Genomic DNA, 26,955 nt, shown 5'->3' with positions numbered 1-26,955 from the left:
TGTGTATGGATGGAGATATATGACAGAAGCTATAGTTCCACTTTGGGTAAAGAGTCATTTTCAGAATGACAAAAACTCAGAGGTCGAGAGTGAGTTTGTCTGGCTGGTTTAGCTTGCTGTAGTTCTGCTGAGACTGCTCAATGCTGAGTTCCATTGAGAACAGGTTTAGAGAGCTTGAATGGCTTCTGCTGAGGCAGGCCTTCCCTGCAACCACTCTCTGCAGGCCTATGCCCCTTTGTGTCACCCAACAATGATGGTATGAGGGCACAACTACCAGGGAAAGGCCTTTGTCCAGTGACCAATGGGAATGTCCCAAAGAGAAGACTGTATGTGTGCTTGTATGCACACGACAAAGTGCGTGTGTTCACATATCACAAATGAATATCTCTTTGCTCTCAAAACTGGTGTCCACTCCATGACCAAGTGAAAGGCACGTCACTTACAAAAGTAACCAATCAGAGACTAGCTGTTTGGATTTATGCCAGGGTTTATAGGCTTCTAAGACTTTTTGTGGAAGTTTTTAACAACAAAACAATCCCAGTGAGACAAGATGCCCTACACGCCGTCTGGGTTTTTCTGTGACCGATTGATCCGGGAGAGAGAGAGAAGAGACGGGGAAGGATCTCTAAGCAAGCCCATCCGCTTCAATGGCCAGGACTATAGCAGCCTCAGACAGGAGTGCGTCACCAAAAAGGCCCTATTTGAGGATGACACCTTCCCAGCCACTGTGGAGTCCCTTGGCTACAAGGAGTTGGGGCACAAGTCCAACAAGGTCAAGAACATTATCTGGAAGAGGCCCAAGGTAGGAGGGTTGTGTTGTGGGTTCAGGGGCGGCAGTTGGGCTGGCTGGGGGACATGTGAACAGAGACTGTTGGTCTTGCTATTGGCTGAATAAAGGGTAGAGAATGTATTGAAAATGTGGATATTTGTTATGTAAAGAAAACAGCTATCAAGCCCCCTAAAAAAGGGACAAGTGCAAATTTGAACAAATATTCTTCTCTCCTTAAGCCTGTTGTTTTTAAATGATTTTTATTTTTAGCTGACGCCTTTTGTGGGACATTGCTTTGTGATGTCCTCAAAGTGTTGAAATCTTCTTTTCTTAGTTGATGTATAAATGGATTAAAAAAATCAAAGGTATCTTTATTGTTATACATGAAAATCTAAATGCACATGTATGTGAGATGAGGTCCACAGGACTGTAATAAATGTCAGTAAAACGGTTGACGGTTTTGTCAAAGATTGGCACTAAAAACAAGAAATATACACTGACTGCCCATGTGTTGATATAAAATACCTAAAATAGCACAATCAATGACATGAAGCAGTCCACCACAAGTAGTATGGTCAATACACAAGTTTTAGCACAATATCTCAAGATATGGACATGCATATTTAGATAAACAATAAATAAATAGTTGAGACAATTTAATAATAATGATGACAACCTAGATTCCAATGTTAACATACCCCCCTTTTTAAAAAAATGTATACATGATAAATCCAAAACTTTGTAGTCATAGCTTTTCATGAGGTCAGCAGTACAAGTTAGCTACTGATGAACATAGTCACTATTATCCAGTGTCCCTCTCCAGCCTGTAAAATATGAACCACAGCTATCATGATGTGTCTGGTTGCTGGGGTTTGTCTATTGTTTTAACATATAACTACTGTGACTGTCAGCCAGCAGGACATTGTTTAATTATTCTGTGTCCTACAGGAAATCTGTGAGAATCCACAGTTCATTGTAGGAGGAGCCAGCAGGACAGACATCTGCCAAGGAGATTTAGGTAATACCTGAACACACACACACACACACACACACACACACACACACACCTGATACTTCTCTAATTACATGGCATTGTAGTGTTAAGACCCTGTTTTTGGGCCCTGATATTTAGCTCTAACCTCCATCAGTGGCCTCTCTATATTGTGCATACTCTGTTGGAAGAGAATCTAACCAGCAGCACTTCTCATTGTTGTGTTCTGTATGTTGGTTATAAAAGAGGACCAAAGACACAAAGGTGTGAGCTCTTTGAATGGACAGAGCAGATAAAAACCCCTGGCATATTTCCCAGGACAATTAAAAAGTACTGATGTCAGCAGTACAAGGGTTTTTTACCCTGTTTTTCAGTGCAAGTGTCATGAGAAAGGCTGATATTTGAGAAAAAGTGTTTTTGTTCCCTTTTTTTTCCACTAACAACAATGTTAATGACATTCCATTACATCTTGACTGAAAGCATTTTGAATAACTACAAAATCACAAAATAGCCACACATTGCACACAAGAAAGTGATTCATTTTGACCACTTTGCCTCATCAAAATTAAATATTCATGTAATTATCAATGTGCTTTTGTAGGTGATTGTTGGCTCCTGGCAGCTATTGCATGCCTGACACTGAATGAGAAGCTGCTCTATCGTGTTGTCCCTCAGGAACAAAGCCTCTCTGATAATTATGCTGGAATCTTCCACTTCCAGGTCAGTGCTGGCCAATCACAAGTTATTTACATGTTATGTCTTTATGAAGGATGAGATTCAGACCATTAACATTATTAACGCAGAGAATAAAAGGCTACTGTGTTTTTTCTTTTCTTTCTTTACAGTTCTGGCGCTATGGTGACTGGGTGGATGTTGTTATTGATGACCGCATACCCACCTTTAACAACCAGCTGGTATTCACCAAGTCTGCAGAAAGGAATGAGTTTTGGAGTGCTCTTCTGGAAAAGGCCTATGCTAAGTTAGTTCCTCCTAATTCAGATAGAGCCAGCTGAAATAAATAAACATCTGCTAAAGTCTGGCATACAATCCTCAAATCTGCATGAAACCTATCTCAGTTTGAAAAATTATTTGTTTCTCAGGTATTTAGATTAGACTGGTCAGTGAATTAATTGGACTGTCCCAAAGTAAGTTGCTGTTACTGGGGACAACGTATAACCTGCATGTTGTGTTTCAGGCTCCATGGCTCTTATGAAGCCCTTAAGGGTGGAAACACCACTGAGGCCATGGAAGACTTCACAGGAGGAGTAACAGAGTTCTATGAGATGAAAGAGGCACCCAAGGAGCTGTACAAAATTATGAAAAAGGCCTTGGAGAGAGGCTCACTCATGGGCTGCTCTATTGATGTGAGTACTGGTTCAAAGCCTAGCACAGCTGATGTGGTATAAACCGGTTGGACATGTTTGTGTACAGGACAAATAGACACAAGAACAGAAACTTTGTGTTATAATTTGAACTCTACTCTAGCCACTTGTAAAATGCCACTGACATTGACCACGGACAGTTAAAGGTAGTTGTTGTTTTGATTGACAGTCCCTTGTGCCAGCTCGCTTTGAAACCCGAACAGCTACAGGACTGGTCAAGGGCCATGCCTACTCTGTGACAGCTGTGGAAGAGGTAATGATATAATGGGTTATATGTGAGCGCACTTACAGATTCTTCACAGTGTGAAGTATGCTGAGATTGTACCACCACTTTGTTTTCAGTCTTTAAGTGGGCTAAAATGATTATGTTCATGGCCATTCTTTAATCTCTTTATGGTGTATCAGACATCTCTGGAGTAACTTTAATCATTGTGCATATAAGGTGTTATTAAATGACTTTTGTGTGTTCAGTGTAAGCAGTCCCAACAAAAGGAGTCTAAGGTACGCCTTGTGCGTCTCCGAAACCCATGGGGCCAAGTTGAATGGAACGGACCCTGGAGTGACAAGTAAGTGACAGAAAAACACCCATTACAGCTATTGACTAAATAAAATGGCTGGAAAGTCAGATAATGTTCTCTGGGTTTGGGTTAAACATTGAAATTCTGTCCTTCATGAAAACGTTTTGCAGTGTATAGGTAACTGCATTTCAGCCCTTTTAAAATCTCCTGTGTAAACATGCCCCTAAACCAGCAAATAAGCCTCTGCTCTTTTTGATTGACTTGTTTCAAACTTGTGCTATCAAATATTATTCCAACTTACTACCACTGTTTGTGCTAAACTCACACTTACATGGTTGCAGCTCAAAGGAGTGGTCCACTATCTCCAAAGCAGAGAAAGATAAATTGCAGCACCAGAATGCAGAGGATGGGGAATTTTGGTAAGCAACGTATATATATGTGCAGCTTCATTTAAATGGATGTCACTTTTCTCAATAATCAAACAAGATGCATCAGAGTTTCAACTTGATTTGAGAATATGAGTTAATCAGAATTACGTTTGACACTCAGGATGTCCTTTGAGGATTTTAAGAAAAATTACACCAAGATTGAGATCTGTAACCTGACTCCTGACGCTTTGGAGGATGATAAGATTCATAAATGGACAGTATCTGTGAATGAAGGCCGCTGGGTGAGGGGTTGCTCTGCTGGGGGCTGCAGGAATTATCCAGGTAGGAAAACCTTTGTCTCACCTCAGTTCTATCCTATCTCTAATTTCAGGACTGCCTAGGTCCCAGCCATCATCTCCAGCCAAGAGAAAAAGCCTCGTCAAAATGTGTATTTTTATTGTTCTCTTACAATGTATGCAGCTAATTTTATGTGTGTTAACTTAACACTGAGAGTGTTTATATAGTCCCAAGGGTGACAAAAAAATCCCATTAATTTAAAAACATCAGAGGTCACATACATCTGGAGAAACCTCGCTCATGGGCACATTGGCAGTGAGTTGTCATGCTTGGGGTTTAAACCTGCAGCTCTCTGGTTACTTTGCTGACCCAATTACCAGTTCCCTTAACACCTTTTTTCATATCTGTATTTGTAGACACATTCTGGACAAACCCACAGTACCGCCTTCGTCTTCTGGAGGAGGATGATGACCCAGAGGATAATGAGGTGGCCTGTACCTTTGTGGTGGCCCTCATGCAGAAGAATCGACGGAAAGAGCGCAAGTTGGGAGCCAACCTGTTCACTATTGGTTTCTCCATCTATGAGGTACCTCACTTTACTTTCAAAACCAATGTGTCAGTGAATATCTTTAAATCATTTAAATTGGATCCTATTCCACGGTAGTAAGTTCAGCACAGTCACAGCTATTACATTCCATAGAGAATTAAAACACTAATGGAAGCAAAAAAAAAAAAAAAAAAAGCCATGTTTCCAGCTTGCATTTTGACAGAGCATGTCTTAATATGGTTTTGGTAATTACTATATTGGTTGGATTTTATTAATTATCATTCTGACTACTCTTTCTGTTTGTCCTTAGGTGCCAAAGGAGGTAAGGACAGGCCTTTAAATTCCCTGGTCCGTTTCCTTTTGCCCAGTTTGGCCTTTCCTCATCTTGTATGCCTTTACATCCTGAACTACCTCCAATATCAGTTTAGAACATTCCTTTCATTCATCCATTGATTAATCCTCTTTTAAAACTTATAGCTTCTTCTTGGTGAGTCTCTTCGTACTCTTCCCCTCTCTCCTTTTTTGCCAGATGCACGGCAACAAACAGCACATGCCAAAGGACTTTTTCCTGTTCAACTCCTCCAAGGCACGTAGCAAATCCTACATCAACCTGCGTGAGGTGACACAGCGTTTCCGTCTGAGCCCTGGGGAGTATGTCATTGTTCCCTCTACATATGAGCCCCACCAAGAGGGAGAGTTCATCCTTCGTGTCTTCTCTGAGAAGAGGAACACCTCAGAGTGAGTGAAAGTAGAGGAGATGTTGAGTCTGGATTCATAGTGCAGGCAGAGGGTCTTACAATGTAATGGTTTGAGATTTTTAAAAAGCCACTTAACGCTTTCCTTGGAGAAATAAGGAAGAGGACTCCAGAGTTACTTTGGTGATACGTTACTTACTCGTTTCACACTGGGTTTTTACTGTCTACCACTCATACTACGTATTCACTATTTTAGGAAGAATACTATGTGTGTATTACAACCTGGAAGGACAAACATATGACAGTATAATATACAGCATTTTGATGCTACAAATGGCTTATGCGCAACTAGTATTATATTACCACCAGATAAAAAAAATGGATATTTGAGTTAACTTTACTGCTGTCACTGAGATAGTGCTAACATTTTCTCAGTGGGTTCATGGTCAGACTTAAGAGCCTTTGCTCTCTTAAAAGAGAGAGTGGCTTTGTTGGTATTCAGAAATGCGGGGGGAGAGACGACTTGGGATAGCAAATGGGAGGAAGTGGGGGAGGGGTGCAACACCACCAAGGACAAACAATTTTAATGGCAATTTGATTTGTAGAGCTGGAAGAAATCGGCCCCAGTTCGAAGCCGTAATGGAATCTTTTTTAGGACAAGCGACATCAGATTTGGGCACGCACTGGTAAATGCTCCCTTTCAGTTCTAAAGTCCCATCTGGTAGACCGCCAAATCTCAGCTCCTAAACTGACTGGAAGAAAAGGACCCTGCAGTTTACCTGGGAGCAGATGGTGTTGGATGCCAGGCCTGAGTGACACGGCAAAGCCCGGAACCCTTTTAAAGTTCATGGTCAAAGATTTGACCATACAGAAAAAAAAGATATTGCACAATTTTCCATGAAGAAAGCAGTTATTTATGTAAATTGCCAAAGGGGTTTTAATCAGTTACGATGTATGTCATCATGGAGAACCACCACAAATGGAGAACCACCACAAAGTTAACAAATTTCTTTTGGTTGTAGATGGTAAGAGTTTGAATTCTTATGTTCTTCCAGAACAGTGAGAGAACATAAATCACATCAATGGACACCTATACTTGATACTGGAATGATATTGTTAGTGAGGAATTACGTGGAAAGAGCAATTTCCTCTGACAATGTGTGGAGGGGGATTTACCATATTGAGGCCCACCAATGCTCACTTATTTGTTTCCTTGGTGACCATTTTTTGTTGGTTTCTACTCAGGGAAATAGAGAACAGGATCGAAGCTGACCATCCAGTGGTGAGTATTCTGTCCCACTTAGCATCTCACAGTAATAGTTTATACGTTTCTTGTCTGCTGGTCCAACAGATCTGTTAATTGGATTGAGGTTCCACAAGGTTCCAGTCTTGGAAACCCCCTATTTCAAAGCCTAAATGCTGTTGAACTTCTTGCATCTTTATCTTGCACACGACGCTGAAATGGTATCCTTAATTCCACATGAAAATGAGAATAATTATGCCAAACTGTCACATTCTTGACAAACAAAATTGCTTGACTGCAACATTTAAGTAAAGAAATATCAGTAGTTTTGAAATAACTGTACGACTTTCATGCAGTATCTACAACTGGGCAATAACATAACGTGTTAAATTCAGGGCTTAATGCTCTATTGAGATTTGAAATGTATTGTAGCTCAGTGGATTTTTCAGCACCTTGCACAAGGCGGGGACAGTGCTGCAGTTTTGTGATCAGATTTTTTGATTACCCATATAAAGCGAAGAAAGGCTGATTGTACTTACGTGGTCTAAAATTGATATATAAAATAGCAATAATAGGAGAAGTGGATTCCAGTAAAATGGACTTCTTTACAATGCTTTCTCTGTACCTGGTTTGCTTGTGCAGCCAGCTCCAGCCTCGGCGGGGGAGGAGAGCGAGGAGGAACAGCAGTTCCGAACCATTTTTCAGCAGATCGCCGGGGACGTGAGTACAGGGGAGCCAGGGAGCGATAGGGGGACTGTGAGTATGGTGGGAGGGTGGGTTGGCTGTGTTGCTGGGCTTTTACTACTTCCAATTGCTCTCCCTCTTTCCTTTTTCTCATTCCTCTCTTTCCTTTTTTGTCTGGTTTCAATGCTGACCATAACCACTGGAAACAAAAACACACTGATATTGAATTTTGTGATGCTGATCTTAGTTCTCCTTTCACAGGAAATGGAGATTTCTGCGAATGAGTTAAGGAATGTCCTGAACAGAGTGATGTCTGAGAGTAAGTGTTTTTCCCTTTTATTATATGCAAGACTGTAGCTACTTCCTACAGTTTTTCAAACCTTTCCTCTCTCCTGACAGATATAGATCTGAGAACAGATGGCTTCAGTCTAGAGAGTTGCCGAAGCATGATTGCTCTCATGGATGTATCCTTTGTATCAAATCTGATGACATTTGATTTGTCAGAGCAATCAGAAATGAAATTCTTGCTATAGAATAAGACAGTGGGTTCAGTTACTCAGTGCATTAAGTATTTACTTCATTATTTTACAATTTTCTTTAACATATCGCTTAAACACATTAATAAGACTGAAAAAAAACCCATCATGCCTCTGTTTTAGACACAGAGCACTTCTCAAAGACATGTGCTGAGCTTAATACATTGTGCTTTCATGTCTTTAATACTTAAGATATAGCAATTACATTTGAAATGTTTGTAAGTTTTGTTGTGTGCCTCTTTATCATGCCTCTGGTAGAACCTTGTATTATTTTGGCTTTAACTCTGTCTGCATAGATGGACGGGACTGGAAGACTCAATCTGCAGGAGTTCAGATACTTGTGGAATAAGATCAAACAGTGGCAGGTTAGAAGCACAGGAGTCCCCACCCTTTTAACAAAATAAATAAATAAATGGACATGGATTTAAACCTGTTCTCTCCACAGGGAATATTTAAGCACTATGATTATGATCAGAAGGCCAGTATCAACAGCTATGAAATGAGGAATGCCGTCAATGATGCAGGTGAGAGAAATCTATACCTATGCCTGAGTTCTGGCTTTTGGTGTGATCTCAAGGCTTACAACTGGATAATTCTATAATTTGATGAAAGTAATTAGCATTTAAGCTTCAAGACCAAGGTTGTCTGCATTGGACAGAAAGTTCATAGACATGCTACAGTTCATACTGAATGCCACTCTGAATCCAACTCCAGAATTGAGTGTGTTGTTATGTTAATACCTATCAGAATTAAATGCAGGCAACATTTGTCTTGGATTTAAATAAGGACTGATGCTGTGGAGTAAAGACACACGATCAACTTTCCAATTTTTGAAACTAATGCACTGATCTATGTACATTTTGCAAGTTATCATAACTCCTATCTAATGGACCTGTCACTGTACAGTCATGTGTCTTGTGTCCCATTCAGGCTTCCGTCTCAACAACCAGCTATATGACATCATCACCATGCGCTATGCCAATGAGAACATGAATATTGACTTTGACAGTTTTGTCAGCTGTCTAGTTCGACTGGAAGGAATGTTCAGTAAGTGCCTCTCTTGGCCTGAGCTGTGTTATCAGGCTGGACCCAGTGTGCAAATAATCATAGATAAATGATCTTCCAAATACTTAGTGCTTAAAAACAGGTTGTACTCACTTCAAAATTTTGGAACCTACACCCATCTGCCATTAGAACACCTGGCAAATTAATTGGAGTGGAGGCAGAGAGAGTTGTTTGATTTGCACTGAATTAAATCCACTACCTGTCATTTAAATTCAAATTCTATATGGCATGGATGTGGCTGATTCAACTGAAATTCAGACTCTTGAACAGAATGGGAGCCAATTATAAAATTTGTAGATTGAGCTCAACTCTGCTTTAAAAGCCATCAAGGATTTTCAGCATGTTTAAATTCAGTACTTCAGCGATGGGTTTAGAACAAATACCTTAAACTTAATCGTTGATGGTGTTAAGTTCTTAAACATACATGTCCCACAATCTTGTGACATGAAAATATTCTCCTAAGTTGTTTTTTTTTTATGAAGTACCAGATAGCATGTACTGTCTGAGGTTAACGTGGTCTCTTTGTAGGAGCATTCCAGGCCTTCGATCAGGATGGGGATGGGACAATCAGACTCAGTGTGTTAGAGGTAAGAGCATGACCTCAAAACACTATACTGTTTGCTCAACACATAAATTACATGGCTATGCAGAAAACCTTGAGTCTCTTTCACAAGAATATTAGGACTCCCCAAATCTAGTCTTGGAGGACCAAATTCTTGTCACTTTTTTTTTTTTTGCCATTTCCTCAATATCCAGAGGCTCGTTTTTACCTGGAAAACCTAAGGACTTGGGGGTACTCTAGAATAGATGCTGTGGTTAGATTGCTTGTCTTACTTATGTAGGCTTAGGTCTAGCATCAAATATAGTATGTTTTGTTCTGTTTTATTTCAAGTGTTCAATCGCATTTGTGACTGTGCTCTGCAGTGGCCTGTTAGAACACTGAAGTATAGTGCTACTTTCTAGGCGTGTGCTAACGAGCTAAACTGTATCTGTCTGTTTTTGCACACAGTGGCTGCAGCTGACCATGTATGCCTAGACAGACTGAGACACAAGACCATCACTGTAAGGAGCAGAACAACCAGCTTTTACCTCAACAATCCAGACCACCATCATCCACTCTCTTTCTCCGTACCTCAGCATAAGTTCAAGAAAAAGGCAATGTTCCCATACTCAAAACAAACTGTTGCTCCTAATCAAACTGATCTAGAGAGATAATGAGCTAGCAGAGAAATATGGTTTATAAACTTTGATTACTCTGACTAGCCAAATGAAGATTTCATCCATCTCTTCAGATCAGATTGAAAAAAAAAGGAGTAGGTTTTCAGATGTGGCCTCCAGTACTGTTGTTCTCTCTATGTTCAAAACAACCTATTTTACTTTCTTCCTCCTTTGTAACACCATTCAACTCATTATCCTCATTTCACCAACCGCTAATGCCTCCTTTTCCCTATTCGCTTCCCCTCATGTCAGGTCCTTTTGACCTATGTAGGAATTCTCTCTTAACAGTCTTCCTCCTTTACCCCGTGTTTCTTTTCCTTTGAAGTTCCTTATCTCTCACGTGTTGACATTTTTTTTTTCTCAGGCATCAAACACACACAAAACCTCTTTTTCTGTCAAGACAGAGCGCCTCACAAAGCCTCAGACAGAACTCAGATCACATCTCTTATGTTTGTTGTTCTTCTTGGCTTCCGTGCCAAGATTTACTCTAACATGTATATCCAAGCTCCTCTGGTTATAACCCAATCCAGTCCAGAGTTTTATTCATCAACTTGATTCAGAAGACAGCTAATCCAGTCATGGATCACGGATACATTACCTTCACGTGAGGGAAGAAGCACATCTTCTAAACCCTGCTCTTTTTACTCCTGATTCCGTCACTGGAATTGTATTACCTATGTGCTGACGCTACCCCGACCATACGTAAACCATTTTTTAAATCTACATTTGATAAATCATAGAAGCACAAAAATGTGATTATAAGAGTCTCCTGGAACCATCAGATTAATTCTGTAAGAGCTTCAGGAGGGAACAGAAAACTCTACTTGTAGTAGTGTTCATAATTACCATATCAAACTGTAAACATGGATATGGGTTGAAAGTTTTTTTGTGGTTTCCGATTTAATCTTTTGGTCAAATGAGTGTACTGAATTCTTAACCCTTTAAACCAAATAAATACTTGTGCAGTTCTTATTTGAAGTGCTTTCCCAGAAAAAAAGTCAGATGCTTGATTTTTTTTTTGGGGGGGGGGGGGGGGGGGGCTTTTTTGTTTTAGCATTAGAAGTCAACTTAAGTATAAAATATTTTATCTTAAAATGTAATTGATGTCATTTTTAGATAAAAACAGCTGACAAATGTTGCAAATCACTTTTTTTTTTTAATTCAGTTTTGTTTTGACTACATTTCCATACAAAAAGTCTATAACAAGAACATGGCATTTGAGAAAAAACAAGCTTGTCCAAAGAGACGTGGGGGTATCAGGTAAGAGGGCTGTCTGCATGCTTTCCTCAGTGCAAAACCACAGACGGACACAAGTGTGAAAGATACTCCTCTAAATGCAAAAAGTTGGAAAAAAGATGCCCAGGTCTTAATACTGTCCTAGGTGCTCTAAACTTTGTGGTTACAAGGGAAACTTCTGGTTAAAATGTGTTTCTTCAGTCAAGAAAGAATATTTTGTTTATAAAAAAACAAAAACAAAACAAGGCCAGCTCAATGTGCGTGCAGTTAGCGAGGAGTTCTGTTATTGCAAGGTCTGGCATGGGAGGATGTCTCCGTCAATGCGCTCTCAACTTTGTACTCTTCAGTCTCCTAGCCTTCTCTCAGGTTTACCTCCTTTACAACTTTCACCACACACACAAAGGCAGTAAAATGAAATCCCTTTCAATTATAACAGAGTAGTTATTATCTCCTCTGTGTGCTCCCAACTCCACCTACAGTAAAGAAAATAACACAGTAGCGCACATTCTGAATGCTCTCAAGATGCTGAAAATAAAAATCATAAACAAAACCCAAACCGTATTGAAAAATAATAAAATCACAACATCTTTCAACGCTCTGAAACACACTTTTGCTGTAGACACACCATCACGTCCTAGTGTTCGCCCACAATCACTGCAAACTCGCGGTCTTTAAAATCTCTGGATTACGGCTCAGTGCCTAAGTGTCCCTTCACTGCACCTCAATATCACTAAGCAACCATCCCAAAGGCAAAAACAAAAAGAAAACTCAAAACCACTTAAATAGTCACAATAGCTAGATGACTTATCATAAATGGAGAGAAAGAGGGAAAAAAAAAAGAAAAAGTAAAAGGAGAACAGAAGAGAAAATAGGAACACTCCGATCAAGTGGATTTGAAAGCAAATGCACTTGGCTCAAAAGACAAAAGTTCATCTATACTCAACAATAACAGCACACCTAAGAGCAGGGACAAGTAGTCTGAATCAACTTTCAAATAAAAAACACAGAAGCATTGTGCTAACACTTATAGCCCAACACAAGACCACAAAACAAAACAAAGCAGCCCACTGGGCTGCATGTAACAGTCTTCACAAACCAGTCTAAAAATCAAACTCTGGTTACTCAACAAGGTAAACATACCATGCTTTCACACCAACCAAAAACACTCCAAATAAGAAGTATCCCTAAACCCATGCCATGTGTTTGCAAACTGTTTGCAAGTCAGAGCTTGTATATTGTGACGTGTGGTTGCAGCTGGGTGAGCAGCAGGGGAAAAAAAAAACAGCCTCTAATACCTGCCTCCAAGGTTTTCATTTTTTTCCTCACAATTTAAGTGTTTTTGTCTTCATTTGGTCAGTTAATCTCAGAGCTGACAGTACTGTGCATGATCAGATGAGATGTAAGAAGGAGGAGATGAAGGAGGGACGGAAGGAAAGACAGAAAGAAAGAAAGACAGAAAGAAAGAAAAAAAAGAAAGAGAGAAAGAAAAAAAGAAAGAGAGAAAGGATGCACTGTCCATTGTCTACAGATATCAGCCTGGACTGAAACCTCTCACAGCTTTGCTGTGACATTAAAAGAATGACGTATAGTCTGTCCATGTTCAGACAGAGTGGCAACATATGGACTGAGACAGGAGGACTTTCACAAGCTTAAAATGAGAGGATACTAAACAGGTTCTGCCATACCCAGCGAACAAAATTAGATATCTCAAGACATTTTTTACTTAAAAAAAAAAAAAAATTAAAAAAAGAAAAAACCCTGCTGGCATTGACAAATTGCAGATACATTTTGGCTGGGTAGAGACCAGTGTTTTAAACAAACACAAATACCTGGTTTCACATTAACACTATAATTCTCCGGGTAGAGACATTAAAAACTGCCACTATATCGTCCTCTACTTCTCAGTCCGAGATGCTCATATCTGACTGTGTCTTTTCACGTATGAACACGTGTAGGGAGCTCCAACAGTGGGGCGTCAGTGAGGCCTTCCCAATATGGGAAAAAAGGGTTATGCAGGATGGGGAGGGTGCTTGCTGACACCTTTACTTTCTCTGGGCTCCATCTTAATGTCCTCCTTCCTCCTCTGCATGACTGTGCAGGTGCCTCTGCATAACCTGTAAAGCCAGTTACACACACAAACACACAATCTGTATTTACAATATAGACCAACTTAATTGTTATCAGTGCTCAATGTTATTAAATCAAAACAAAACAACAGGGGAAAAAAAAAAATCAGTTAGCCATTAAGGTAAGAACTCTAAACTGTACATGTTATACGGAAAATGAGGCACAACCCTCAGGACATGCAGAAATTAAAACGCGGTGTAGCCAGGCAGTCGCCACAGAGAAAACGTCGGGTCAGTACCTGTCGGGAGCTGTTGCGGGAGGTGAAGAAAGCGTCGCAGTTCCGCCAGCGGCACTTCATGGTCTGTAGGGAGGGGTTGGTGTGGTCATTAAGAAGGTGCTGCACGAGATGCTCCACCACACCAAAGATGAGCGAGCAGCCATGCCACTGCAAGAGTTAAAAAAATCACCCGGCATGTTTCATCATTACCACAGTCCCAATACAATCTCATTATAACTCCAATCAAGACGTCGGATCGTTAGCATCTTACCCTACAGCGATAGTTCTGCATGAGGTTCAGTCTGACAGCACGTATGCTTCCATCATAGCAGCCAGTGTAGATCTACAGAAGACAATATTATCTCATCATTAACTTTGTTTGGTAGCGTGTGCACATGTAAGTCATTCATAACATTACTGTGGAGTATTGCTTCCCCTAACGACTGGGTGTTTTTTTTTGGTTTGTTTGTTTTGTTTTGTTTTTTTAAACTGGAAGTGTGCATGCTCACCATACTCTTGTGAATGACCATGCACATCACCATGTCTGTGTGTCCTCCATACACCTGCAACCGGTCATGTGACTGCAAGGGCAAGAAGAGGTCGTTAGGTCAACATTATCCCCAACATCCACAGGTCTACATTCACTCAAAGCTCAAACAGATACATTACAGAACCTCAACGTAAAAAGTCTATATCAGAGTGCTCAGTGGGCAGTTTAATTAACGCAATTACATGAATTAAAACTCCACATTAGACGGGCATATTTTTAAATATGACACAATAACTTACAATAACTCCATCATTAGTGAGGTATCATACCTGCAGCTCATACACGCGGACCAGTTTGTCTAGACACGCCGTCACCATCACCTTCCCTAGTATATCCACTACAGTGACAGCGTGATTGTGGCCCTTATAGATCTTCACTAACTCTCCAGTCTAACAGTCCAAAAAGAAATAGGAAAACATAACACACTTGATAAGCAGGAATAAGTAAAACACATTGTATTTGGATGTTCTTTTAGAGTTGAATTGAGCATGTAAACAGGACTGAGGAACTCACATGAATGTTGTGTGCATGGACCGACTGGTCACTGGAGCCACTGAAAACCACATCATTCACCACCTGAGGAAAAATTGCATTGAAAATGTTAGCAGAAAAATAATAATGAAATGTCTTCTGGATTGTACAGGTAGCCATTTGAATTTTCATTTCTTCATTCAGTGTTCTCCATTTACACTAATCTAAGTTGTTCATATTTTACAATATTTTCCATGACTGAGTCCACACGCCTCCCTGCAATGTTGGTCTTATGTCTGTTTGATACTGACACTCTCCAAATGCATGATTTGTCTTGTGTGTGTGTGTTTGCATGAATTTGTGGGTTTCTATAAGCCAGTGCACGCGCATACGCACCTTCATGCAGAGAACGGTTTTGGTGTGACCCTCCAGCGTGCGCAGTAAAAGTCCACTTCTGGCATCTCTCACGCTTATCGTGCTGTCGTACGAGCCAACTAACAGTACACAGCGAGCCCCTTCCTGAGCGGTGGCCAGACAACTCACTGCCCGCGGCCCATGGCAGTCAAACACATCTAGCTGCTTATTGGTCTAAAGGAAAAGACAGAAGTACGTGAACCACAAGTCAAACTAGCACTCCCTCACGACTACAGCTGATGACACGTACACAATATACATCAAATATGTCAAAATAAAAGATGTTCTGACTGGTTCAAGATGGAATAAGTGTATGTCAGACTGATCTAGTCTGGGTGACAGCGAGCGCTCCACACCTTGAGATTGAAGGTGACCACAGAGCCGTTTGCCAAGCCAGCGTACAGAACCCTCCACCGGCTGTGTAAACAGAGGACCCGGTCTGGAAGACAAAGCTGCTCCAGGAATTCACGCGTCTGTCACAGAAGCAGAACCACAGCAAATACAGTCAGAAGCTGACAGTACTGTAGGTTTGGAGTCGTTAAAATATGACAGGATTTTTCATGTGTGACTTAGAGCTTAAATGATGGAAGTTTGAGGTTGCTGCTGGGTACCGTGATGTTGTAACAGCGGATGGTCTGATCGCTAGAGCCTGTGTAGAGACGGTGTGGCAGGCCCAGTCCGTGCGATACCAGCAGGCAGTTCACTTTGGTGCTGTGCCCCTCCAAAACAGCCACACACTTATGGCTCTGTGGCAAATACATCAGACGCAAACATGAAAAACGATGTGAATGACAGAGAGTGCCACATTCTTCCTTTTATACAGTGTTCTTTCTTTCTTTTTTTTTTTGACTTTCAAAACCTGTTGCCAAACAGAACTTTTGTCACAATTCAAAGAAAAGGTCTCTCTTCAACTGAAGAAAAATATCCCATAACATAATGCTAATTCTATTCAAAACTGTTTCCTGTGAGTGTGTTTCTGACAATTCAAATGCCCAGTGTAGTTCACTCACCATCAGATCAAATATTCGGACAGTTCGGTCTCCAGAACATGTGTACAGAAGGCCATTGTGGATCTGCATACCATTCACTGCCTCTTTATGGCCCTTAAACAGACCCTCACTGGGCTCCTCCCCCTCCCCTGGGTCCGAGGATATATCTGACGAAACCACATGAACAAATGTGACATTTAACATAGACATGACGTTAATCATTAAATGATATATAGGAAGAACACGCGCTGGCCATACTAAATGATCTCAACTCTATCTTGTTAATTTAGCCCCTCTTTCTCTGTCAGCAGGAGGAAACCTGTTCCCTAGAAAAATAATTCTTAAAACGTTGACATGTCTTTAAGTCAGTTAACAGTCATTATTCTGATATTAAGGGGTATTTTCACAGTCTAGTCATAGCCAGTCTAAAATACACACACACAGACACACACACATTCATACAGCACTCTGTGCACAGGCAGAGATATGGTGGTGGGAACCTCCACATTCAAATGACACTGCATCAGATGCACACACACACACACACACACACACACACACACATTGCTCTTATCACTTTGCTCTCTCTCTCAGACGTGCTCTCAAGGCTACGAGAAGTGCTGGGAAAATACAGGCTCTAAGAATACCTTGCCCTTAAAAAGTGATTAAGGGTACAGGCAAACTATTTTTGATTAGAGAAAATGTTAGTGTTCTAATTTGGTCAGCCTGTTTGGCCTAAGCTGACTCTCCCTGCAAGAGCCAGGCTCAGGTCACTGCTGCACAGGCAATGAGAGCAGATTACAGTGATCTGCAGATCTCTGACTCGCACTAAACTCAGGAGTGTGTTTTAATGGCCATAACACAGCCTTTTTTTTAATCAATTGTGTAGTTTACCATCTACATGCACCGACATGACATAAATGGTTCAATTAATCACTAAATTAAATTAAAATGTATGAACTTAAGTGCCAGCACAATACGCCTGTTAATAGTCCAAACCACCATAAAATTCACATTTAAATCACTGGATGATTGTGTTACCTATTTGGCTGGGGCCTCAAATCAAGTTACACTGTACCAGGGCTATAGGGTTAACTTGCTTCTGTTAAAGAACAAAACCTACCTGAAGATGCCTTGTGCTCACTCTGGCCAGTCTGAGCTGTCTTCATTTCACTGGAGAAACAAACACACAGGACGATTAAAAATGACAACTCTGAGATGTAAGAGACTGCTCTGCGGTGCAGTCAGTTCATAATCAGCGTTCTAAATTTACATCTGTAAATTTCCCCCGCGTGAAAGCACTTTGATCAGTAAAGATCATTAGCAACAACAAAAGTTCACTCCTACAGACTTTCAAAATCTCACACATCATAGCCTCAGTATATATGATGTCAAAGACAACCCACATCATAGCCTCAGTATATATGATGTCAAAGACAACCCACATCATAGCCTCAGGATATGATGTCAAAGACAACCCACATCATAGCCTCAGGATATATGATGTCTAAGAAAACCCGCATCATAGCCTCTGGATATATGATGTCTAAGAAAACCCGCATCATAGCCTCAGGATATATGACGTCGAAGAAAATCCGCATCATAGCCTCAGTACGCATGATGTCAAAGACAAACCTCACCTCTCATCACTCTTGACTGAACTGTTAGTTACCACCTCACTGGTGGAAGTCACTTCATCGCAGGCAAGTTTCTGGGGCTCAGGGCTCATGTTTTCCAGTGGTGTTGGGGCTGAATCTTTGGAAGGTCTTCGAGCTTTGCTTGTGCTTTCCTCCTTGTCTGTATCTGAGGTATCTAAGCTGACCACCTCAGTGGGTACAGCCTTGGGAAGTTCCACCATCTCCAGCTCTGAGGAGTCAGAGTCCTGAGGCTCCTTCTTACTGGATGGTGAAGCTGGCTCCTTCTTACGGGATGGTGACGCTGGCTCCTGCAGATCTCCCAGTGAGTGTTCTCTACCGTCACCCACCTGCTCTTCACCGAACGGTGTTGGTGTAGAGGTGCTGCTCTGACATCCACTAGCTCGCTGCCGTTGTCGAAGCTTGCGAACAGGTCGAGAGATGGAGGCCTTTTCGTCCAGCTCTGTGTCACTATTTTCAGGCTGGTCAGCACTTTGGGCCTTCCTCAGGACTCTCTTCTTCTTCAGTTTCCTCACACGTTTAACAGATTTCGCCTCAGGGATACTGGGAGGAGGGGAAGGCTTGGGAGAAAGGGGGTGGATAGAGGGGGTCTCTGAAGTTAGTGATGTGGGAGGGTCCACAGTCCTTTCTTTGGGTGAAACAGCAGACTGTGGAGATTTGAAATCTGAGGAGACGACATTCCAAGACATATCCCTGACATCCACAAAGGGGTCAGCTCTGGTCTGACGGAGTTCCACCATAATGTTGCAGTCAGAGTTGCCCACTGGCTTTGCCTCTACAGTAAGGAGAAGACCAGCACAGAAAAAAAACAGTCATTTTTGAGTAAATAAAGACAAAGCTATTTCTAGCAGAGACTGGTATGGGTATAAATGACTTTGTAGAAAGGTTCATGAGGGTCCACACCTGTTTTAATGTCTGGAAGTGTACAAGGCTCAGGTGTGGTAATGTGATGGTCTGAGGCAGGGCTTTCTGTACGTGTCAGCTCTGGGGTCAGATTAACAGGTGAGAGGGGTTCTTGTTTGATCCCTACAGGCAGTGTTGAGGCTTGGGTTGGCAATACTGAAGGCAGGGCAGGGGGGCCAACTGTGTGTGAGGGGAAAGGAGTCAGGCTAGAACGTGGAGGCTGGCTCAACAGTAAAGCTGGTAACTCAGTCAGCGAAGAAACTGGTGAGGGTGAGGCTGATGCGTGGGCACCACATTCCACCCTGTTCTTCGCTCTCCTGGAAGATACGTTTTCAGAGCCACCTGAATATAAGCAAGAACAAAAGTTATGAGACTCCATGTCCTGAATATGCGATTTAAGGTCCAGAATTATGATTGGAAACCCTTTTAATACCTTGCATTCCTTGCAGTAAGTCAATTCGCTTGTTTCTTAATGAGTTCATTTCCATAGTGATCTGTAAAATAAATAGGAAAAAAAGGAAATGATACTGTAGCTACAAAAACTGTAGTCAGGCCAGTATTTTTAATTAGAGGTAGTACACTTCAGTTTCTTAGAAACTCACTGAAGGAAATTCATTTGAGTTCTGTTCAAGTTACACACTAATAAATGTCCCTTTTCACCTGCTCTCTGCTTGTTTCTAATCACCTTGCCCTTGGTCGACATATGCCATTCCTCTGTGTGCCACATTCTTTAAATGAATTCTCTCTAGTAAATAACATAATAAATAACTGAAAGTGCTGTTACCTGCTGTTTGACCATTAGCAGACGCTGCACCTCCATATACGCAGCCTGCAGGGCAGCTCTTGCCTGGCCTAGGTTATTCTCTACTGTCTGCAAAGAGTTGTTCAATTCCTCTTCTCGTAATGAGACGGCAAGCAATTGATCAACCGAAGAGCAATCTGCAAAGCATGATACAACATTAATACTCTGAGATTACTAAAAAATAAAAAATACTGTACATTATGGAAGGATACTAACCTTTCTTAGCTCTGATTTTTTGTCTCTTATTCTTTCTTTCAAGATTTGGAATTTCTGGACTCACAATGTCCTATTAAATCAGAAATCAGATGACAAATATTAAAACAACATTTTTAACTAATTAGCTGATATTCTATCTGACTTACACCACAACATCATCAGTTACAACACACGTAACAATATAACACTTAGCATGTCACTGAGTAATACCAATGCTACTGTGCATGTTATGTTTGAGCAACACCAGTGCAAATGAGCAGAACCATATATTTGTGTAAAACCTTTTCGGATATTCCAGTAGTTAACACTTACTGCAGCTGCTCTGCGCTTCTTCCCACTTCCTTGCGTGTCATTGAACTCTGTCCCTGATGCACAGCTGCTATCACCCTCCACAGACTCAGGGGCTTTGTCTGATGGAGCCTGACCTGGTTCCTGAAGATTGTCCTGATGATGTTGAATGTCCCCCATGGGTGACACACAACCCTTCAGCTCAGGGTTGTGATGTCGAACCTGTGCTGAGATGTCTTTTTGAGCATCTCTATCTGTGAGGAATGAGAGTGCACTCGAGGAACGATCAGTAAATACATTGCTCTCAGACAAGCTGCGCTTTCTGGAGGATGTAGAGACTAGATCGAGGTGGGATTCAAACAGAGACTCCATATGGTATTCCTCAGAAATAGGACCATGGTTGTTTGCCATGTGGTTCTGGGCCTCTGGCTGAGAGGGTACCATCTCAATACCAAACCTAAAACATCAAATAAATTATTACATGTCGATCATCAATTATTAGCATCACATACAAAATGCAAATCATGTACTAATGGTAAGAACTTGGGAACATCACACACCCTAAAAATATATGACGTAAAAAGTCAGGGTTTTTTTGGAAACAGATGCTTTCCACAACCAAAAGTTTCCCTTGTAATTCACACTGAATCACAGTCATTTTTGAGAAAACCTGAATATGATACACTAAGGTAAAAAAAAAAAAAAAGAAGTATAAGAGAGAGTGTACGTTCATTACCTTGGCATGCCCTTTCCTTGTTCCTGCTTCTTTCGACAGACCTCCTGATACACCTGGTCCCAATTAACATTCCTCCTACATCCAGAGGAACTGATTAGCTGCCGTAGAGTGGGCTTAAGCCCAGAGTCCTTCTCGACTTCACCTTTCTGTGTGCCACTGACGTTGCGGATGCGCCGGGCAATGTTGAGGTTGGGCTCATAGACTCCAGTTTTGCCTCTGGCACTAATATGGCGGCTCAGGTCTCGCTTAATACAGGCCGGCAACGCTAGCTTGCTCAGGGTGGGGACTAAGGAGCCAGACGCCAGGTTTTGATTGTTGTGGTGTGTCCCTTCACTGTCTGAACCCAAGCCGTCCTCCATAATCTGCATGCACTGTTCTCCAGTCATTTCTCTCTTCTCTTCATCCTTCCTCATGCACTCCTCATCTTCTTCAAAGTCGATGGTAGACGTGCTGACTTGTAAGGACTGTAGAGATGGAGTGCTGTCAGATGCTGAATTGTCAGACTGCATCGCAGAGTCCTTGCTAAGAGAACCGTCGTCCTTATTAGTTAACTGTTGAGCTTCGTCATCCTTATGCACCCTCTCACTCTGATCACTTTCTCTGATACCGTTCATTTCTGAACCATCAGCTTCTTCATTTTCCTCAATGTGCAGCCTAGCTTTGGCATCCATTTGGTGGTCCCTTGGGGTTGTTGTTTCTATCGGATCTCTCTTTTCAAGCAGCCTCTTCTTGGCTTTTCGCAGCATGTCTGAAATAATACGAACATTCCACTCAACTTGTGAGGACTTGGTGGATTCTTCAATAATCTTATTTGAGAATGTGGAAGTTTGACTCCCTGCATCTGTGCCGCCTTTGTTTTTGCTGCCGTGAGTGGAAGTCCTCCATTGCTTCACGTGATCTGTTTCTACAGTTTGACCTTCTGGACAATTCTGCGGCTGGCTCCTTTGGTCTGACTGTGTCTGTCCTTCTGAGCATCGGTCAGCCCGAGAAAGGCTCTCGCGCTCCTCTTCTGGAGATCTCATTGAGTTGAGCTCTGAAGAGGAGTGGGCATCCAACTGGGGTGAAGGTTCGTCAAGTCTGAGTGATGGATATGGTGACCAGCGATGCACTTTATCCATTTTCAGAGAGCTGCTGCCCAATTTTGACCCCTTGTTTTTACTGTGGTCCTGTTCCCCAGGAGACTTTTCCTGGTGAGCCTTCTTCTGGCCAACGATACTACTATGTGGCTTCTGATGGTCTCGTCCTGAAGTAGACATGGACCTGGATGGATTGCGAGTCTCTCTGGAGTCCTGCCGATAGAAACTACCATTTCCTCCGTAGTTACAATCACTGCCAGTCCAGGATGACCGGTGACTGTTTCCAGCACAGAAGCTATGGTTGCCACGCCGATTCCCCCAGCCATTACCCTGATTGGACCGAACATCTCTCTGCCAATCTCTGGATCCCCAGTTCTGAAAATTGGGGGGCTCCTCAGCATGCCATGTGGCACTCTTGTTTTGTTGGTACTGGTGTGAACGGTAACGATTAGGACTGTGACCTCTCCAGGATTCGTGCCTGTTGAGCGATGTAGAGCCCTTAGGAGCTAATGGAAACCTGGGGTAGTTCTGATCCCGAGAGACAGACCTTGGCTGTTGCCAAGGCCTCTCCTGACGCCATAGATGTGTTGCATCTTCCTCTTCCTCTCGGGCCTGCATTGCCGCAGCCTCCTCTTTCCTAAAAAAAACATCCCCAACAAAGACAAAGGCCTGACAACACTAAACCAGTGTACATACACTCACACATGTGCACTTTGACCTATATATGTGGAATACTGATAGAGAAGACAAAAACTGCATTTAACACGCATCTGCTCAGATGTCAGTAAATCGGGTTTTGGATAAGACACGATTTTACAGTGGTACTGCATTTGCCTGGAGCTAAGACTTCACAGATTTCACGTGTAGAGTTGTATGCTCTGGAACGTGACAGCTGCACGGCAATTTATAACTCTGCAAATGTGAATGCTTCTGCTGCCCTCTCTCCACCTCTTCATTATTATATAGCCCACATATTACTACTAATTTTCATTACATTCAAAACTTCACTCACTTTTCTCGGACAGCAGCAAAAATACATCTTGTTACAGTTCCTCTCATATCACCTAAATGAACTGTGGGTTGGAACTGGTTGTCCCATTACATTTTAAAATAAGCTTAAGCTGTACAAATGCGGTACCCTGCAGAGTTCTGCACAACACTGAGACCTCATATTAAAACTGTCAGTATTAAAAAACAAAACTGTCTCCAGTTATTAAGGAGATACTGATGGCTACAGCAATGACTAAATATGTAACCTGCTTTATGTACTGCTGAGTAACTTAAAGGTTTATATAACTTCTCATATGCAGCTTCACACTGTCATAACTTCAAACACGCCATAAATCATTTAATTCTAATCGCTATAGGTAAATGAACCTTTTACACGACAGAAGATATCGGGAGTTATACCAAATTAAATTTATGAGATACATAAATAAGATCTCTAATCCAAAAGTGGAATGCAAGGGTATAATCACATCTGTATATTCAGCTTCTCTTCTATAATTTCTGTTTTGTAAAAATATTGACAGACTGTTGAGTCACTGTTGGATTAACTGGACACACTCTGGAATTTATGCACAAGAGTATTGTGTAAAATGTATTAGAAAGAATGATACCAAGCAAGTACACAGTCATAACTGTTTTAGGCTCCATGACACATGACTCCAACTGAGCCCAGCTTGGAAGAATGGTTAAATTTAGAACGTAGGGTATGATGGCTCAGGACAGCAAGTAAAAACAACCAGAGAAAGAAAAACAATTCCTTTCCAGAGAATTTCTTTTCCGAATCAATTAAAACAGCCACTAACGCATTAAATAAATAAGCAGTAAATGCAGTTCAATATTTCGCTGTGGTATTAAAGGTATTAAACAGTTCTAACTAAAACATTCAAAACATGCTACTAGCCTGAATGAAAATGTTTGAATCAGGACTGACCTGATGAGCTCCTTGCGTTTTTGGATAAGCTGCACCAGCTCTTTGTCAAAATACTCTTCATCTTGCTCCCCAGTCTTAGTCTGGTGCTCCACTTTGCTCTTGTGCAGGGTGCTGGAGATGTGGTTTGCATAGTCGGTCAGACTCACCACCTTTATACCGCATGCTCTGCACTCATGTCCACAATCCCTGGGGAGGGAAGGGGAAAGTGGCCGGTCAATACTTCCCTCTGGCATAGCTATCGCTTCTGAAAGCCCTTATCTTGTCAGGTCAAACTGGCTCTAGCTTCTTCTGCTTTCACAGCCTGCTATACCTATACAAGCTAAATGCTTTGGTTTAAAAAAAATACTAATTGTTTAAAAAAAAAAAAGAAGAAGAAAAAAAAATCCCTTTAAGAGATCAGGAGGCAAACTGACTTCACTCACTATTAACTAAAACAAAAGAAAGAAATAAAACAGCTGGATCTTCCTGATCTTGCAATGGGTTTTTGAGAGCTTCTCAGCTAGAGCTGGAGTGGCAAGGCGAGGGGCAGGAGGAACCGACACATGGGTCTGCAACAGAGTGACTTCCCTCACAAAGCACCCAAAAACCACACACTTGAGCCTGAAAGAACTAGCTCTGAGAGGCACGGAGAGGTGACCACCCTCTCTGTGGCAGCCTAAGCCCTAGCACGCTGTCATGATGGTGTCTGCGGCGCTGTGAGGCAAGGGCAATGAAAGTGAATGGGTTTTGGTCAGTGCGCGACCCCCCCCCCCCCCCCCCCCCACCCCCCCCCCAACCCCTCTCCCTGCTCATTCCTCCGTGCTTCAGAGAGGCAGGAGAGGTCGACCAATCCAGACTTGGACGTAATGTGAGCCGTATGCAGCTGTCTATACCAAACCCTCACCCCCACACTGCCTCAAGCCTTCTCCAAAATGTCAGGCCAATGCACTCACTGATAGTTACGAATGTGTTATTGGTTGCTGTCTCTCTAGAAACTGTGTCATGGCTGCTTGCCATTTTTCAAACAGAGTGGACTGTTAATCAGTTTAAGCAGAGTTTATTATTGGTCTGAAATTCACGTGCTACATACTAACTCTGCATAAACCCGCATCAACATTCTGAATTTTTTTTTTATTAAATACTGTACCTTTTTTTCATCCCACTAATAGTGAAAGGAACACATCAAATGCATTTGTCAGTTTAATAGAGCAAGTAGTAAAATAAGCAGTATATAGTTTAGTTTATATCTTATAAATAGTTTGGCTTATATAGTTTATAAACAGTTTGGCTTATATAGTTTATAAACAGTTTGGCTATATAGCTTATAGTTCATACAAATCCAAGTGAACATGAGGAATAGTGTGCAGGGAAAAGTCAAGCTGCACGTTCGATACTTTCAGCTGAAATATAATCCCATTCAAGTGGTCTACATAATTGTCACATGAGAGAGGGACAGATGCCCGTTGGTGTCGCTTGTTGTCCTGATGAGATGGTGCCTATATATGCGCCCCTTGCAAAGACAGCTGCCTCAGCTTAACCCTTTAAGTGTCAGAGGACACACGTGTCCATCGAGACACGTGTCTTTCGAAGAAGCATAAAGAATGTATCAGGGAATAAGACAAGTTTCAGCGGGATAGCAAGCTCGTGTCTGAGAAAGTGATTTTTCAATGCAACTTTTTGAAGTACAGTCAGTAAATGTCCAACTAACTAATCTTATTTCAGTTCAGTGTGTCAGCAGTGCCTCTGGAACTTAAACAAAACTGGAAATCTATAAAAATCTGTCAAAGACTCCATAAAGAGAATTGACCATCATCAACCACACAAGTGTCGTCACAGACCTTTTTTAATTTGCTGAATTCTCACCCTGTTGATATTTTATTTCACAGATGAAGAAGTTAATAGATAAAATGCTTATATTGTTTATGTGCAGGAGCTTTTGGCTGGGGTCCAGAAAAAAAAAGTATAGTTGTGAATATAGGGTTAAAAATTGTAACTAACCGGCCTTTCAGATTCTCTAGCTCTCTGTGATGGAGCATGCTCCTCATATGCTCATCCATATCCTACGGACACAGAGAGAGGAGAAAACGAATAAATAAAGAAATAAAGGAAGTTAGGCCTGAATTCCAGTCCGAAATTCCATTCCATGTCCTCGTGTGAAAATTCTTGTGCTTTGAGATCGGTGCTTTTTATAATGAGCTTATGTGGTATCACTAAGACTGGCCAAACATTTTAAGAATTTATAAGAATAGCACGAGGTAAAAGCAATAAATCTGAGTATTTTCATTACAGAGCTAGCTCACATCTAGCTTCAGAGGTTGTCATTCAATTCAAAAGAGTAACTAACAAACAATAATACTTAAGCCTACTTTACCTGCTTAGAGCTGTAAACAATGTCACAAAGAATGCATGTGCGGTCTTTTGCCATGTTGGATGACTTCACTTCACTCTGTAAACAAACAAAAAAACAAACAAAGCATGAATGATATTTCTCCTCAACTTCTTAGTGAGACCTAAGAGATACTGGCAAATGCTTAATTCTGACAACTCTACAACAGAAAAAAACCCTCTGTGGTTTACTGTCTGCGGTTCTGAAGGGGATCAGACAGTATCAAACTCAACATTTCTTGCTGTGGTGCTTAAACTGCCTAAACAATCACGTTAAGAAGTGGGTCACTCACTAAATTTCTCAACAAATCCCACATAGCTCTCAGAACCTCATTAGCCCAACTCAAAAGTTGAGGCTCAGCTGCTCATAAACAGCCCAGCTATTTGTCTGACTAATAAGCTAATACAGTAGCAGCATGAATGCACAAGTTCTGCCAACTCTTACATTAGAATAGATGACACTGACCGTACATGGAACTGCAAATGCTCCACCCGCTTTCTATAAGAAGGAAAGGGGGTCACTTTCCCAAGCTCAACAACAAGCATACATGCCAGGGGAGAGGGCAATCTGGTCACTCTGCTAAATGAAGTGTGCTGATAGTGCAGTCCTCTGTCCAAGGCAGTGCTCTGTCTGAACAAGTTCAACACACTAGCACAAA

At 41.6% G+C, this 26,955-nt stretch overlaps 2 protein-coding genes across 2 annotated transcripts; one reads left to right on the top strand and one right to left on the bottom strand.

Moving 5' to 3' along the window:
- The first annotated feature begins 550 nt into the window (after positions 1-550).
- Positions 551-11,295, top strand: capn3a (calpain 3a, (p94)). The gene is made up of 21 exons (XM_030787196.1): positions 551-802; positions 1,718-1,787; positions 2,362-2,480; positions 2,606-2,739; positions 2,956-3,124; positions 3,312-3,395; positions 3,614-3,708; positions 4,002-4,079; positions 4,210-4,370; positions 4,742-4,911; positions 5,183-5,194; positions 5,402-5,610; positions 6,813-6,849; positions 7,453-7,566; positions 7,756-7,813; positions 7,894-7,958; positions 8,327-8,395; positions 8,476-8,554; positions 8,961-9,077; positions 9,624-9,682; positions 10,105-11,295. Exons 1-21 carry the CDS (start codon positions 551-553, stop codon positions 10,129-10,131), a joined length of 2,178 nt encoding a protein of 725 aa, XP_030643056.1. The 3' UTR covers positions 10,132-11,295.
- Positions 11,296-13,583: 2,288 nt separating this feature from the next.
- Positions 13,584-26,342, bottom strand: znf106a (zinc finger protein 106a). Its single transcript, XM_030787388.1, has 21 exons — positions 26,283-26,342; positions 25,910-25,971; positions 23,933-24,118; positions 20,918-22,630; positions 20,206-20,638; positions 19,894-19,963; positions 19,660-19,814; positions 19,309-19,369; positions 18,876-19,217; positions 17,958-18,747; positions 17,441-17,490; positions 16,339-16,484; positions 15,940-16,074; positions 15,685-15,801; positions 15,311-15,502; positions 14,957-15,019; positions 14,713-14,832; positions 14,403-14,474; positions 14,165-14,236; positions 13,915-14,061; positions 13,584-13,663 (listed from the first exon to the last, which is right to left on the bottom strand). The coding sequence occupies exons 1-21, from the start codon at positions 26,334-26,336 to the stop codon at positions 13,613-13,615; spliced, it is 5,031 nt and encodes a 1,676-aa protein (XP_030643248.1). The 5' UTR covers positions 26,337-26,342; the 3' UTR covers positions 13,584-13,612.
- Between the last annotated feature and the right edge of the window lie 613 nt (positions 26,343-26,955).

The sequence above is a fragment of the Chanos chanos genome, chromosome 10, assembly GCF_902362185.1.
Source record: "Chanos chanos chromosome 10, fChaCha1.1, whole genome shotgun sequence".
In the NCBI taxonomy this organism is placed as follows: domain Eukaryota; kingdom Metazoa; phylum Chordata; class Actinopteri; order Gonorynchiformes; family Chanidae; genus Chanos; species Chanos chanos.
The sequence above is the reverse complement of the archived record's forward strand: the minus strand, read 5'-3'. Positions and strand labels throughout refer to the sequence as shown.

What these genes read in the sequence shown, in the direction of transcription:
- capn3a (XM_030787196.1), top strand. Translation starts at nt 551, where the DNA reads ATGCCCTACACGCCGTCTGGGTTTTTCTGTGACCGATTGATCCGGGAG. An exon ending in AACGGACCCTGGAGTGACAA is followed by an intron (nt 3,709 to 4,001) that starts GTAAGTGACAGA and finishes ACATGGTTGCAG; the next exon opens with CTCAAAGGAGTGGTCCACTA. An exon ending in GGGCTGCAGGAATTATCCAG is followed by an intron (nt 4,371 to 4,741) that starts GTAGGAAAACCT and finishes CTGTATTTGTAG; the next exon opens with ACACATTCTGGACAAACCCA.
- znf106a (XM_030787388.1), bottom strand. Translation starts at nt 26,336, where the DNA reads ATGGCAAAAGACCGCACATGCATTCTTTGTGACATTGTTTACAGCTCT. An exon ending in TTGTTTACAGCTCTAAGCAG is followed by an intron (nt 25,972 to 26,282) that starts GTAAAGTAGGCT and finishes CTGTGTCCGTAG; the next exon opens with GATATGGATGAGCATATGAG. An exon ending in TGGTCATTCACAAGAGTATG is followed by an intron (nt 14,237 to 14,402) that starts GTGAGCATGCAC and finishes TGTCTTCTGTAG; the next exon opens with ATCTACACTGGCTGCTATGA.